General features: G+C 48.7%; 1 protein-coding gene across 1 annotated transcript in view; it reads left to right on the top strand.

Moving 5' to 3' along the window:
* RIN3 (Ras and Rab interactor 3) overlaps window positions 1-16,666 on the top strand; it is a 118,077-nt gene that overhangs the window by 23,341 nt on the left and 78,070 nt on the right. The window contains exon 3 of the mRNA XM_057488195.1: window positions 11,350-11,557. Within this exon, the coding sequence (XP_057344178.1) occupies window positions 11,350-11,557 (208 nt within the window). The remainder of the gene's footprint in view (window positions 1-11,349; window positions 11,558-16,666) is intronic.

The raw sequence follows: 16,666 nt of genomic DNA, 5'->3' as shown, positions 1-16,666 counted from the left end.
CAAATGGGAGAAAATATTTGCATATCATGTTTTATAAGGGACTTGTATCTAGAATACATAAAGAATGTACAACTCAATAAAAATGCAAATAACCTAATGATGAAACAGGCAAAGGATCTGAATAAATGTTTTTCTGAAGAGTATATATATATATATATAAATGATCAATAATTAAAAGACGCTCAACATAATTTTATATCAGGGAAATGCAAATCAAAACCACAGTGAAATGCTACTTCATACCCACTAGGATGGCTATAATACAGCTATAATAATAAAGGTAGACAATAACAAGTGTAAAAAAGAATGTGGCAAAATCAGGACCCTCATATGCTGTCAGTGGGAATGTAAATTGGTGCAGCCATTTTGGAAAACAATGTGGTAGTTCCTCAAAATGCTAAATATAGAGTTACCATATGATCCATAAATTTCATTCCTAGCTACATATCCAAGAGAAATGAAAACGATATCCATACAAAAACGTGTACACAAATATTGGCAGCATTATTCAAAGTGGCCAAAAAGTACAAACAACCCAAATGTCCATCAACTGATGGATAAGTAAAATGTTGGTGTCCACACAATGGAATATTCCTTGACAGTAAAAAGAAATGAAGTCCTAATACATATTACAACATGAATAAACCTTAAAAACATTATGCCAAGGGAAAGAAACCAAACATGAAAGACCACATATTTTATGATTTCATACATGAAATATCTAGAAGGTAAATCTGTAATGACAGAAACAATGTTAACGGTTGCCACCAGCAGGGGTGTTGGAAGGAAATGGGGAGTGATTGCTAATGTGTACAGGATTCTTTTTTTGGAGTGATGAAAATATCCTAAAATTGATTATAGTGATAGTTGCATAATTCTGTAATTATACTACAAACCGTTGAATCATATACTTTAAAATATTACTAAAAACAAACCACTTCATTTGCAAATTCATGAAGACAATATATGTAAAACACCCAGCTCAGTGTCAGCCACAGGGTAGCCTTGTAGAAGAGAGGGCCTGTTCATCCTGGAAGAGAGAAAATGGGTATGTGCACACCCCCTTCACATAGCCCAAGGATTCTCTGGGGGCAGGTCCCCATGGGCCTGTAAAGTGTAGAAAAAGCAACAGGAGGAAAAACTTCAGAAGAACACATTCCATCTCAGTAGAAATTGAGAATTGCTGCTCAGAATGGGTTGACCATGAGAGACTGAGCAGCCTGTCAATAGAGGTCATCCAATAGATACAACAGTTATGCACGGGGATGGTTCAGAGAGGACTCCAGTGTTAGAGGGACATTTGAGGTAGAGGACAGCCTTAAAATTCCTGCGCTGTGCTGTACCTGGTAGGCTCACAAAAGCTATTGTTAAATACCCAGGAATCTTGCAAGCTGGTTGTTGAACCATTGAGATCTTGGTGTAACAACCGTGGCAGTATTTACACCATGTAAATCAGCAACCACTACATATCAGGACTATTTTTTGTCCTGGGCAGGTGCTTTACTAGCACTCCACTGATCCAAACCAAAAGCTCCACCTGGTCTTTCGGTGTGCACGCCCGCCTCCACATGTTCCCAGATCCAACCCTCTTCCCAGCAGGAACTGCCCTTGCTCCGCCCCAGGGCCTGATGAGCCCTCCCTCTATGAACAGCCCCCAAGTGCCCCATCTCATCTTGCAGCTACCACCTGATAAGGGTCAGCTGCAGCTAGGTTCTTCCCTTATGCCGCCCCATGTGCTTTCACACGACCTGTGAGGCAGGTGGCATGGCCTCCCTGTTTGCAGAGGAATGGGGTGGCTCATCACACCAGGGCCTTGGGAAGAGGAGTTCCCCACCCCCAAGTGCCTCCCGCCCGTGTTGCACTATCACTACTAGCACCTTCCTCTGCAGTCAGGAACTCCAGCCTGTCATTCCCTCTGGCATCAACTGCTGCTTCTGGCCTAAGTCCCATGGCCGCTGCCACTGGAGAAGTGATCTGTCCTAGTGACCTTCTCTGGCTTCCACTTTGGTGACCTTGTGGCAACTGTAAGAGGATTTCCCATAAAGTCCTCCAGGGCCAATTCTTTGGATGGACGGGTGGACCCCCAGGGCTGGACTTATTGTGGTTGCCTTCCAGCACAGGGCGTCAGACTCCAGAACTGACTTTAAATCACCAAGACAAAATAGCTGGAGTCTTTCTGGAGGAATTTCACTGGCAGGAGGAATAGGCTTAGGTGCCCTGAGACCCACCCACACTGGATCTCCTTGGCGTGTGACAGGCTGTGGGACCTTGGGGGGGAAATGTGTGCATGTGCGTGTTTTGTTTTGTGGTGTTTCTTAATTAAATATTTCAATATAAAGAAATTTAAGGGAAAATGTAACAAAACCCTGAGTACCCGTAATTCAGTTTTTTGTTAAATCCTTTCATTTTGCCATATTGCTTCAGATCTTTAAAAATAAATAAATCATTACAGAACTGACTGCAAGCTCCTTCACACCTGTCCCTGGTCCCATATTCATCCTCCCGCCTCAGAGATGGCTGTCACCCCAAGTTTGGTACCCCCAAGCTTCCACAAATGAGACACAGAACTGTTGTATATGTTTTTACACCTAATTAAATGGTTTCCTTCCTTCTGCAATGTACTTATTTCATTCAACGTTAAGTGTTTTGGTCTGTTTGATTTTTAACTGTTTTCTTGAAACTTTTTCTTTTGACATCATTTTAGACTCCCAGAGAAGTTACAGGAATAGTACAATGAATTCCTGTATGTCCACACTTCTCCCAGATCCACCAATGATTAACATATTGTTACATCTGCTTGTTTTCTTTCTTTCCTTATTTTCTGGCCCTTGTGAGACTAAGTTGCAGACACAGTGCCCCTTTACCCCCATTTCAGTGGGTATTTCCCAAACACAAGGACAGTCAGTCTCTTACCTAACCTCAGCACAAGGACCAGAATCAGGAAATTACCATTTGTGTGCTTAACAGGATTTTAAGATTTAAGTGTGCGGCATTGGTTGCTACCTTTTAGCAGCTGTGTGCTAGTCCAGGATGGACTGAATCGGTTTATTTACCCACTGTCTATGGACGGACACTGGCTGTCCCCATTGTGTCCTCATTGTAAATGCCCTTGCAGCAGCTGTCACCATTGCTTATCTGGTGTGCATCCTGGGTGTGGGACTGGGGCCCAGGCTATGGCATCTCCACTGATTTTAGATTTTGACAGTCATTTTCAGAGCAGGTGCAACTTTTTTCATTCTCAGGAATGCTTTACCCGCTTCGTGCTCAAGTGGCTTTTAGGGGGCTGAGTGATGGGTTCTCACCTATCTCAGGCCATTTCTCATGTTGCTCTTATAGCAACAGGTGTTCCTGGGAAAAATAGCATGATCACATACTTGGCTACCCGAGCTAGAATAGTGATGTACTTGAAGTGTTATCAACTGCCAGGCACTGCTTGCTGCATTTTATATGTGGTGGGCATTATGAGCTCCATTGTACAGACGAGAAAACTGAGGCCCATAGAGGTTAAATACCTTGCCCTAGGTCACATGGTTGGGACGTCATGGCAGAGGTTGGGACCAAGGCTGTATGAATCCTAGCTCTTCATCTCTGTGCTGTGCAGACTGTGTAAAATGACCGCTGGCTCTAATTGTGTGTGTCGTTAAAGGTGCCCCCGAGAGGCTGATGCCCTTCCTGCAATGTCCCACGCCTCTGACCCACCTGGCCCTGTTCATTCAGAAGCAGTGGCTGGAGGAGAAGGAAGAGGGTGGGATGTGGGGGCAGCAGCAAGTCACTGTCCCTCTCACTCTGGGAGTGTCCCAGCATGACAGGTTCTCAGGGCCTCCAGGGTCAGAAAGGTGAAAAACTCCCCTCCAGGACCTCTGGACATTTTGTCCCAGCTCAAGAAATAGGTGCTACTTCAAAAGAGAGGAAGGAAGCTTCAGACTTACAGAAGCTCAGAGCGGGCGCTGGAGCCCACCAGCCAGTCCAGCCGCGGCTCTCAGAGGGTCACTCGAGTGTGGAATGCTCTCTCTGCGCCGTGTGCCTGAGCACCTCATCTCATCTACTGCTGAGAGTAGCTCTCTTGGTTGGTTACACTTTCTCCCCATCTTACAGAAGAAGCTAGAGGTCATAGTGGTTGGATAGGGCACCCAAATCTGTGCAGAGCTGGGGTACAAACCTGGCTTGGGGAACCCCAAAGCCAACAGCTCTCCCCCTGCATGCATTTATGTGACAGGTATATTTTCAAATATTTATTTAAGATGATTTTTAATCATATAAGCATGATTGGTATAAAAATTTGAAACAAATCCTCACACTTCTCAGAAATAACTATCTTTAGTGAAGTCTTACACAGCCTTCTGGAAATTACTTATATTTATATTTATGTTTCTCTGTGTATTTGTATGTATTCCAAGTGGGATAATAAACACTGAACACTCTAACTTTGTCAGGTTCTACAGGGATACATATATATGGAGAATTTTAAAAGCATGTTCAAGAGCTGGAATAGTATAGTGTCTGTAAGCACAGACCCTGAAACAGGCTTACTGGGTTTGAATCCAGCTCTGCCGCTTTTTGGCTGTGTGACCTCTTGAGTGAGCTAGTCAACTGCTCTGCCTCCACATCCTCATCTTTACATGGGACTATTAAGGGTAGGGTAGGTGTGTTCATTTCTTAAGGCTTACCACAAACTTTGCCACTTAAAAGAACAGGAATTAATTTTCTCACAGTTCTGAAGGCCGGAAGTCCAAAATCAAGGTGTCAGTAGAGTTGGTTCCCCCTGGGAGCTCCAAGGGAGAATCTGCTGTGTCCTCACTCCCAGCCTCTGTGGTGGCTTCCCATCTTTGGCGTTCCTTGGCTTAGGATGACAATTTCAATCTCTTCCCAGGCCTTCACATGGCCTTCTGTGTCTTCCCTTCTTACAAGGACATCTCTCACTGGATTTAGGGCCCATCCAAAACCCAGCACAATCTCACCCTTAATTATATCTACAAAGATCCTCTTTTCAAATAAGTTCCCATTCAGAGGACCAGGGGTTAAAATTTGGACATATCCTTTTGGGGGATACAATGCAACCCACTACAGTAGGTGTGAGGATGAGCGAGTCGAGGGAACGTGTGAAAAACTTAGAACGGGTTGCCTCAGTGGGCCCTGTGTGGTGTGAGCTGCTTACACGTGAAGCAGGTGAGCTGCTGCCCTGACTGGCCCCCTGCCTCCCTGGGCCCCCAAGTCATCTTTGTGCTCATGTACCTAATACAGACTGAGTGGCCATATCCCATAACACACCACGGGAGCTGTGCCTGGCCTCTGCTGGCCTGAGAGCCCCGTGAGGGTGGGGTTCAGGACTCTCCCTCCCCCAGAGATACCCTGGGCTTGAAGCTGGGTGGCCAGCCTGCTTGAGGTCGGGATTGTGGGTGGGATGGTGATGGCCTTTTCGCTCCCGTCCCACATGCCTCCAAGTTCTGGCCAAGGCTGCACAAGGGGGCCTAAGTTCTCCTCCCAATGAGGCATCGTTGGAACTTCCTGCGCTGCTTACCCAGAGCCAACCTGGGTGCCCAAAGCCGGAGCCCTGGGGGGCCAAGCAACTCCCACGCCTTCCTTCCAGACAGGCAGCACCCAGCCAGGTCCCCACACCCCGAGCGCCACACTCACCCCTGTGTCCCCACACCTGGGCGGCCTCTCCACCCCAGAGCAGAGCTTTCCTCTTCTTCCCACCGAGGTCTATAGCCCAGGACCTGGCACAGGCACCACTCAGGGAGCCACGGACATGCCTTGCCAGTTTGCCCCTCCCTGGCGTTGCTGGTGAGAAAGCCCGCTGGATAGGCTGGGTGAGGGTTATGTCCCTGCGGCCCAGGGTGAGGGTTCCCAAGGGTCTGACCACACTACCCAGGGCAGGCAGCCTGGGTGTCCACGGACAGCCCGCCCTTGTGAATCAGAAGGCTGTTTGGACTGTTGGGTAGAGCTAATTACTCTATTCTCCATCAGAAACAAAACTACCCGTGGAACAATTTCTCCTTCTGGTAGAATTGCTCTACAGTTTCTGAGGCTCATTATTTCCGGCTAACAGTGCCGTTAACTACCCAAGTCCCTGTGGCACATTTGCAGGGCCTTTAGCTGGCGTTTGGCAGGTAAGAGGGAGGGCGTGGGAGTGAGGGTCACCGGCTCTGCCAGCAGATGACATCTCCAATGCTCTGTGGGCTGTGGCTGTCCCTGGCGGTTAGATCCAGCGTGGCCGTGCTCTGCACTAACAGCAATCACAGCAGTGAAACCAGGCTGTGTGGTGCTCCTCGGCGCCTGTCCGCCTCGCCTTCTGCTTGAACCTTACAGCCCAGCCCCGAGCCCCAGCAGGGGCACCCAGAGAGCCCACGTGACCCTCGGCCCCCAGGCAGCAGCAATTCAGAGACTGAGGGCAGCTGCCCCATACTTCTGGCCTGGTCACAGCAGGGGCCCATGACACTGTGTCCCTTCAGAGCTCTCCTGCTCCTGTGACCGAGCAAGGCTTGAAACTGTCCCCGCCTCAGCTGCTCCTTCTCTAACTTCTCAACCTTGCTGTGGCCTTGGACGCTTACTGACGGCTCTCCAGCCCTCAGATCTTGTGACTGCCAAGTCACCACTTAGGAGCTCTGAGCAAGCCTTTGTTACTTCTGCACTGGCCTGGCCGGAGAGAAAGGAAAACACCGAGCGAGTTGAACCATTCCTGGAAAGCAGTATCTGAAGAGCCTTTGGCCTCTCAAATGGTCTAGTCTGAGCCGCCAAATTGGCCCCACAGCACAGGCTGTCACACTGTTTCCAGGATAACCCCAGGTCTTACCGGCTTGTCCCCAGCAGTTTTCTATTAAAAAATTGTAAACATACAGAAGAGTTGAAGAATTTTGCAGCAAATGCCCATATACTCACCATTTACCCTTAATGGACCACTTTTTGTATGTTTGCCTTATTGCGTATCTATTGGTGACGTGATTTATAACAAGAATATGTATTTGGTTTTCATCCCATTTCTTGAGTACAGCTAAAAACCCTTGGAATTTCCTAAGTAATAAAGGTGTCTTGATATTTATAACAAGCCTCTTTCAACCACACCTGAGCTTATATTAATGAGGTGACTTTTGGAAAGCCCCTAAGAAACCAACCTAGTGATTAAAGTTGCAACTTTCAGTCCCACCTCCATGGCCCCCAGGTGGGCAGAGGGGCTGAAGTTGACTCAGTCGCCAATGGCCAATGATTTAATCAATCATCCTATGTAACAAAGCCTCCATAAAAATGCAAAACGGATGGCATGCTGAGAGCTGGTGTCGGAGAACTGCTGGAGCGGGAAACGCCACACATCAGAATTGGTCTCAGAATCGTACTCTCTATCCTTCTATCTACCCATGAATCCAGCTTATAATTTTTAAGCATCTCAAAGATTCCAGAAGCCCCCTGAATATGTGAGCATCAATATCATTAACTAGAGTCTGATGTTTATTTATGGGTCTTTTTTATTGTTTTGGTGTAAAATTTACCTATGATAAAATGTAAACAAACATATCCAGGTATACTGGTTGAATTGCATGTAAACAGATTCATACAGTGTGTATTTACATCTGGCTTCTTTCACTCAGCATAAGTTTTTGAGGTTCATGCGTGTGGTTGAGGGTGTCAGTAGGTGCTATTTATTGCTTCTATTCCATTGTTGTGATGTTCCCCGATTGCCCATTCTCCTAATGATGGACACCTGGACCAGTATTGGGCTCTTAGGAGTAAAGCTACTATGAACATTCATGCATAGGTCTTCATGTGGACATACGCTTTCATTTCTCTTGGTATATACCCAGGGGTGGAGGGGCTGGGCCATAGGGGAGATGTGTTTTTAGGCTCATAAAAAGCAAACTTTTCCCAAGTGGCTGTACCAGCTTGCATTCTTACCAATAATGCATGAGAGTTCTGACTACTTCCCAGACTCACCAATATGTGATGTTGTCAATCTTTTTCATTTTAGCCATGCTAGTAGATGTGTGGTGGTATCTCACTGTAGTTTTAATTTGCATTTCCCTATCACCTAATGGTGTTGGGCACTCTTTCACCAGCTCTTTGGCCATTTGTATGTCTTCTCATTTGACATATCTTCACATCTTTTGTCCATTTCTAAAATTAATTTGCTTGTTCTCTGTTAGATGTATACTTTGCAAGTATTCTACCAGCCTGCGGTCTGAGTATTCATTTTCTTAATGAGGTGTTTTGATGGACTCAAGTTTAAATTTTGATACATCTTATTTATCCATCTTTTATGGTGCTAGCTTTCTGAGTCCCACATGATAAACTTTTGCCTACCTGTTGGAGACAATAGGGGGGGAAATAATAGAAAACCTGAAGGAACCGCAGGTGGAGGGAGAGACCTGAACAGGAGCAGGAGCATCAGTGGGTGGGGTGGGGTGGCCCGTTTTGCTGGGGTGATGGAGGGCAGCCCTATGTAGGGGCATCTGGGCACAGGGCTCAGAATAGGAACGTCTTCAATTAGGAGAGTGGACTGGATTCTTCAGCCATTGAATGTTTTAGAGCAGAGAAGGGACATGATCTTGTGGGAGAGATGGCACAGTCCACATAATGCTGGAGCCTGGGTAGAGTTTCTACTTGGTCACACTGGAAGCGGCAAGATGCAGACTGGGGGGCTGCCAAGGAGCGTGTTCCTCTCTGTGGATCCCCGAGGACCATCCGTGGCCCACAAGCCACCCACACCCACCAGGGCTTCCTGGGCCCGTTTCTTGCCGAGCAAGCCCGTTACCACCCGGAAGCCTAGGGAAGGTGCTCATGTACTTGGATTTAGAGGCAACTCCCAGGCACACCCTCTGACCTCACCTCTCCCCACTCTCACCTCCTTCCTCCTGCTGCTACTCCCAGACTTCCTGGCGGTATTCCTAGACCATGTAACTCAAAGCCTTTGCTCTTCCCTCTGCCTGGTGTCTCTTTCCCGTTATCTGCCTCCTGCCCCGGCTCGTCGCCAGCTGACACACTCTAGGTCACTCACTCGCCTCGCCCGTTGCCTGACCCCTCTCCTTAGAGACGACTGTTTTCTTTTTTCACCCTTTTGTTCTCTGCTTTAAGCCAGTACCTTAAACATCTGGTGCTTACAGGTCCTCAGAAAAGATTCACAGGATGAGTGAAAGTGAGGCAAACTCCTCGTTTCTCCCAGAGTCTGTTTGTTGGATCACAGCTTTGGTTCCACAGGAGAAAATGGGCACCCTTGTCCCAGAGCCCAGGTCCCACGTAGGGCCTCCCAGCGAATGGAGGAGTCTTCCAGGCCACCCGTGCCCACTGCACAGATAAGAAAACCGAGACCCCGAGAAGGAAAGGGCTTGCCAAGGTCTAAGCCTAGCTAGTGTCAGAGAGGAAATGGGAGCAGATCTCTCTCACTCCCGGCTGCCATTAGAGTCCTAATTGGCCGCTGGAGGAGACCCTGGGCTAAGTGAGCAGGTTTAAAGATAACTATAAAACCTTTCAGTGCTAGAAGATATTTTCGTGTTTCCAAGTGGGGGTTACAGTAAACTAACGGGCCCCAGAGTGCTTCTTTCCTGGGTAATTGGGGCCTCTACCGTTTTAACTTCTTTCCCAGAGGCGATGCTATGACCACACTTCAGGGCCTGGGAATAGGTTACATCAGTATCCGCTAGGCTGCCCTAGCCTTGAACTCCAAATGAGGCCCACTGGGCCCTAATTCCGCAGCCTGTGGACTTCCAGGGGGCTGCCCTACAGCCCCTCCCAGCCCCATGATGCCGGCAAGTGCCTGGGACACGCCTGCTGTCCTGGTGACCTGGCATATGCCTCTGAGTGGATTGGAGGGGAAGGCCACATGTGCCCATGTGCCCCCACACCGCACCCGTGAGACAGAGGCCCACTGGGGGGTTTGGGAGTGGAGGCGGCAGGGGAGGGAATTAAGCACACTGGTGTTGATGTACCCCTCACCAGCACACATCTCCATTTTTGGGTCAGTGCAAAATCCAGCTGCTTAAACAACACAACACTGTGGGCCTGTTGAATCCTGCACTGCCCAGCTGCCCCCACCCTGAGAATCACAGGACCCAACCCTCCCCTGTGGGAGACGCTGTGCCTTCCTCAGACTTCCGGGTCCTGCTGTCCTCTGGCCCCAGGAAGTGGTTCCACTTTTCTGTGCCTTTAACAGGGCTCATTCTGGCCTCATCCCTCCCCCGAGGTGCCCCTGACAGCAAATGCCAGCCCTGATCACTGGTCCCCTGGGCAATATCCCAGAGACACAGGAGAGGCACCAGCCACAGCTTGGGAGCTTTCTAACTAAGCCCTCTGTCTGATGAAGGTTTTCACCCTTGCAGATACCCTGGGAGATTTAGGTCCTTGGGTAGAAAGCAAACAGACCACACAACTGGCCCAACCGGGATCTGAGGCATCGAGATGCCATTCCTTCTTTCCTGGAATCAAAACGATCCTGCCAATGTCTGTAGGGAGTTGGGTGGAGGGAACATTTTGGGGAGGATCTGGGATCTCCTAAACTGGGCCTCTCCTCTGGTTTTGCACGTTTGCAGGCCTGAGATTCTCCTCCTCCCCCAGCCCTGACCTGTTATATCCTCATGGTGGGGGAGAGGGGCAAAAGGGAGCCTCCTAGAAATGTCTATATTAACTCTGTCAATAGAAATATAATATAAGCCACATATGTTGTTTTAAATGTTCTAGAAGCCACATCAAAAAAGTAAAAAGGGACAGGTAAAATTTAGTTTAATGTCATATTTAACCCCATATATCCAAACTATTATCATTTTAACACATGATCACTGTAAAATATGATTAATGAACTATTTTAGTCTTTTTTCATGTCCTGTGTATATTTTACACTTACAGCTCATCTCAGTTCAGACAACCCACTTTTAAGAGCACAATACCTACATGTGATTAGTGGCTCCAGCATCAAACAGCACAGGTCCCTATCTTGATCTGGGTGGTAGTTACACGGAAATAGACTTGTAAAGATTTGTCCAGCTGTATAACTAAAGACTTGTGCATTTCACTGTGTGTAAGTTACACTTCAATTAAAAAGTCTTTAAAAAATTCTCTTTAGAGCTCTGCTCAAATGCCCCATTTCCCTGAACCCACCCTGGGTTGGAATTAGCTACTCCTGTTACTGTGCTTCTATTATATTTATTCCTATCTTGTACTACAGCTGGCTGTTTCTGTGGTTGTTCAACTCATTATAAGTACCTGGAGGTGAAGATCGATCATGATTGGTTCATTTTTTAATCCCCCAAGGGCCACCAATTTCATAGATGCTAAATAAATAAGCATGGTTGAATTGCATCCCCATTTGTTACGCACCACTCCCTGGGCTAGCTGCAGAATGAGCTGATCATTTGATTCTGTTCTCAGTCCTATTCTAGATGTTGGCAAAGGAAGAGAGGAAGAGAAGGAGGAGGAAGACAGCATGGGGCCTTGTTTGCCAGCCTCCCCGAAGAACTGCCTCCCTTGCCGAGGCATCAGTGTCCTGGAGAAGCTTGTCAAAACGTGCCCAGTGTGGCTGCAGCTGGGGCTGGGCCAGGCAGAGGCGGCCAGGATCCTGCACCGGGAGGCTGCTGGGGTGAGTTGGGGTCTCTCCACCTCGTGACCGGTGGGCAGGCCCAGCTACAAGGAGCTGCTTGGGCTTCCGAAGCCACTGCCCTCGGACAGCTGCCCATTTGCTTTCCTTTCTTCGGCTTATCAGCTTTTGGGTCAGGGTGTTTTTCCAGGATTTAGGAGTGGGGGGACTGGTGGGAGGGCTGGTTTCTGTTTGGGGGGACAGGTGCCCCTGCTGGAGAGCCGGTGTATATGTGTGGCTGGCGTGGGCTGGGCTGTCTGAGCATTTGGACGCCTGAGAGGCAGAACTGACACTTCAAGAACTCAGTGAGGCATCCAGGACTAGAGAGCATCAGACCCCAGGGACGTGAGAAGTCATTTTACACCCCCTTAGTTTACATATGGAAATGAGGGGCTGTGTGATAATCAGAGGAAGCTTTTGCAGTCAGTACTGTGAGTTGCAAGTGGCTGACATTTTCTGAGCCTGACTTCTCTCGCTTTGAAACCGGGCCATGAATAGTACTTTCCTTCTGTAGCGTAAGCATTCCAGGGGAAGAAAGAGAGGTAGACAATGAAGTGTGAGTCAGTTCATCGTATGCCCCCCGCCAGCACCCCCACTCCACGCCTTTTCTCTGCCATGCTACTTCATTTTTTTGCTTAATTATAAAAGTGGTACATATCCGTGTTTGTTGTTGAAAAAAACCGAGCTGGCCAGAAGTAATCAAGTAAAAAGTAAGGTGTCTTATAAAGGTCTTTGCCACCTACTCTTTTTCACCTAACTTACTTCCCAAAAGTCTTTTTTGTTTATTTGTTCTTGTTTTTATTGAGGTGACATTCACATAACATAAACTTAGCCATTTTAAAATGCACCATTTAGTACATCTACAGTGTTGTGCAACCGCATCGCCTCTATCTAGTCCCAGAGCATTTCATCACCCCAAGATAAGGTAGAACAATTACTCCCCATTCCTTCTTCCACTGGCCCTTGGCAACCACCAGTCTGCTTGCAGAAGTCAGTTTTGCTAGAAGTTCCTGGTGTATCTCCAGGCGTTTTCCACACAGAGTGCCACATCTACGGCAGCAGCAGGCACTACGTAATTACTATTGCCAGGCACGTGTCTGTGTTCTTCACGTGAATTAGCAGTGCATCTGCACAGCAGCCCTCTGAGGTGGGTATGCCCACTGCACAGATGAGGTAACTGAGGCACAAAGAACTTGACTGACCCCTTCCGCAGGTGACACAGTGAGCAAGCAAGCAAGCGCCGAGCTGGCAGTGGAACCCAGGCATCTGGGTGCTCCTGTGCTGTATGGTGCACACAGGGTTGAATGGACACAGGTGGAATCATAGCTTTCCGCTGCGGGCACTTCCGTTCTCACCTTCAGTGTGGCGTGAAATGCTACCCTGTGTCTGGGAACCATCCTGGCCTCGAAATACATGGGCCCCCATTGGTTTGTGGACTCATTCACCATGGACAATGTAAAACCCATCAAGTTGGTGGCTGGACCTGAAATTGGAGTCACCAGGACTTACAGGCCCCAGCAAAGTCCCAACCTCCTCCTGCCACAGAGGCCGTCACCCAGGGAGCAGGAACTGCAGAGGCCAGGAGGCCCAGCAGAATCCCGCCTCGGTCAAGGAGGCACCTCCAGGCATCCAGGCAGGTGCCCTGCGGGCCAGCCCAGCCCCCTCAGCACCAGGGTCAGCCTGGGAGGCCAAGGAGAGCTCTTTTCTTGGAGGGAGGAGCAGGGAGCCGGGTGGGCGGGGAGATGAGACTGTGGAGCTTAAGAAAACAAGATCTTTGTTTATTCCTCCCTTCCCACCAAAAGGTTTTCAGCTTTGACCTGTGAGGGCTTCAGAGTAGATGATGAAATTGTTCAGAAAATAAAATCGGGGACTCATGCCAGCTGGGGTTCCAGTCAGCATTGCGAGGTGGCAGCCCCCGCCCACTGTCCACCCCTCTGTGAGGTTCTCAGGGGATTCCCTCCCCACCCTTTCAGGCAGACCGCAGCTTGAAAACAAGCCCCGGGGCAAGGGTTTGATGCTGAGCGATGGCCTTTTCTGGAGCCTGGTCCTCAGGAGAGGTGTATCCCAGGCGTGTGGAGACGGGGGCGGACCCGGCAGTGAGGGCATGTCCAGGGAGAGGGCAACTGGCTCCGGGGAAAGCTGCACCGGGCATAAGTCATGACCGCTTTGCCAAAGAGCTCAGTCCTCTCTCCAGAAAGTTTAAGATAAGCCCTCAAAATAGCAATAGTGGCTCTGTGTACAGAATACTTGTTAATGCCAGGCCCCGTACTGGCATTAATGCCAAGGACTGTATGAATGTCATTTCATTGAATACTGTGAGGCAGACTTGCTATTATCCCCATTTTACAGATGATGAAACTGAGGCTAAGAGAAATGCCCTGGCTTGGGCTTTCCCAGAAGGAGACCTGGAGATGAGGACTTGAGGACAAGTAGCTTATTTGGGAGGTGACCCCAGGAGCACCAGCAGGGGAAATAAGACAGGGAAGGAAAGGTAGTTAATAAAAGGTAGGTGATCTTGCAAGTCAGCACTTGGGGCAAGGAGAGCTGACTCCCGCAGGGGCGCTCTGGGAACCAGTGTAGAACACGCATTTCAAGGTCATCCCACCCGAGGGGTCAGGGAGCTGGGACTATCCACCGACTCCTGATAGCCATGGGGTGTGGGGGGAGCATTCATGTTCCAGCACCTCCTCCCTGCCCTGAGCACGAAAAGATCTGACTCTGGTCAGAAACAGCCTGTGGACAAAGAGATGGCAAGCTGTGGGGTGTTCTGAGCAGACTTCCTGAAAGAGGCAGATGCTGTGCTGGATCATGCAGGGTGAATGGGCAGGCCGGGGATTGGGTAACCTGAGAAGGTCTGTCAGAGAGTGGTGGGTGATGGAACAGCAAAGGCTGAGTCTCAGGGTTGGTCATGAGCCGCGCTTGGGTGCACGGGATGGAAGGCAGCATGACTGGAGGGACTGGAGCCAACGGAAGCCACCACAGGGAAAGACCACCCTGCACTCACCCACCTTGTGATGCCAGCATCTGGCTCAGGCCTGGGTATGGAGCAGTCTGGCTCTGACTGTTCATTAGAACAATGAATGAAGGGTGGCAGAGAGGGTGCGTCTCATTCTGGGCCAGGTTGTTCAGGACCTGCAACAAGAGGCAAAGGCCACATGTCTTTGTTCGTTTTCCAGATGAGCACACATAAAACCAGGCTTTACACCTCAATCCCAGCCTCAGGGGCTGCAAGAGGCCCAGAGGCCCCTTGACCCCAGGCAGGGGGAGGTTCCCAGGCCACTCCTCTGTAATCCATGAGGCTGCACATGGAAAACAGAAAGCTTCAGGCTGGGCTCTAAAGTGTCAGAGCCTTCAATCCCATCCCAAGAGTGAGACCACATCTACTGTCAGGGTCAAAGGTCAGCACTAGGGGACACCAGCCAGCCCTTCCTTCTGCTGTTCACTCAGTGCCCCCTGGGAGGCTGTAGGGGCTGGGGTGGCCCTAAGGACAACAGAATTGGAGCAGATGCATCTTCTGCTCCCATCTCTGCCCTCAGCCTTTATACACCGCCACCCCAGTGCTCCCCATGAGCTTCTGTGTCTTCAGGCAGAAGTAAAGCCCCAATCTCAGGCTCTGATTTAAAAAAATGATTGGCCAACTTTTATCCAGAGGTATTCTTTGCATGTTCTTGTTTAGCCACATAGCAACTACAACACAGTAAGTATTGTTAGTGTCCCTACCTGCAGATAAGGAGGCAAAGGCACAGCTAGAAGGAGCAGAGTTTGCCTGCTGTGATCTTCAGGGGTGCTGGGAAGGCCCTTTGATGCACAGTATCACTCCCGCAGAGCTGTCTGAAATTCAACCAGTGCAACAGGCTTTGTTGTTTTTAAAGATACACATCAAGGGTGGTCCCCAGGCTGTGAAAGCTCAAAGGGTCTTCAAAGATCACCTGGATCCACAGCTCCCGATAAGGAAGGTGCTTCACTGTGTCACTGGAGATCGGGACCCTTTGCCCCAAGTATCTGTGTGGCCTTGAGCACGTCCCACACCTCCCCACTCCGTCTCCCCGTCCTGCAGCCTGCTTTTCTGGCCCGTTTTTTTATTTGTGTGTCGATAATCAAGACAATCAAAAGCCACTTTTATTCACTGTACACCCAAATGGGAGTTGGTTGGCTTGTTTTTCAGTTTTATTTTAGAAATTTCAGATTTACAGAAAAGTTACAAAGATAGCACAGAGAGTCCCATATACTTCTTACCCAGTTTCTCCTATTATCAACATCTAACATGAGTGGGGTGCATTTGTCACAATTAATGAACCAGTACTGACACATGAGTGCTAACTAAAGCCCATACTTGATTCAGATTCCCTTAGCTCTCACCTAACATCCTTTTTCTGTCCCAGGAGCCTGGCCCCGGCCCCACACTGCATTTGGCATCACATCTCCTTAGGTCCCTCTTGCCTGGGACAATTTCTCAGACTTTTTCTCTTTGATGACCTTCACAGTTTTGAGGAATACAGGTGAAGTGTTTTGTAGACTGTCCCTCAGTTGGGCTTTGTCTGATGGTCAGCCTGGGGTTATGGGTTTGGGGAGGGAGACCACAGAGTGGAGTGCCCTTCTCGTCATATCGTGTCAAAAGGACATACTACCTAATGTGACTTATCACTCACTGTTGGTTGATGTTGACCTTGATCACTGGCTGAGGATATGCATGTCAGGTGTCTCTACTATGAATTACTCCTTTTCCCCCTTCCATACTGTCCTCTCCAGAAAGAAGTCATTGTGCATGGCCCCCACTCAGGAAGTGCAGAGTTATGCTCTACCGCCTTGACTGAGTATCTCCATTGATTATCACCATGCTTCTGCACAAGAGATTTGTCTCTCTGCCCCATTTATTTATTCAGTCAGTTACTTGTATCAACATGGACTCATGGAATATTTAGTTTATGCTCTGGTTTATAATATAATAATCCAAAACTACTCTAATTATTTTTGCTCAGATTTTTCCAGCTTTGGCCATTGGGAACTCTCAGTTGGTTCCCATGTGCCTCTGACATATCTTCATGATTGTGCGTTTATGTTCTGTTTTTTTTTTTGGAGCACCTCCTTACCTTCTCACACTACAGGATACTC

This window comes from Manis pentadactyla, chromosome 11 (genome assembly GCF_030020395.1).
Source record: "Manis pentadactyla isolate mManPen7 chromosome 11, mManPen7.hap1, whole genome shotgun sequence".
NCBI classification, from domain to species: domain Eukaryota; kingdom Metazoa; phylum Chordata; class Mammalia; order Pholidota; family Manidae; genus Manis; species Manis pentadactyla.
Note: the sequence above shows the minus strand (reverse complement) of the source record. Positions and strands in the feature narration are given on the sequence as shown.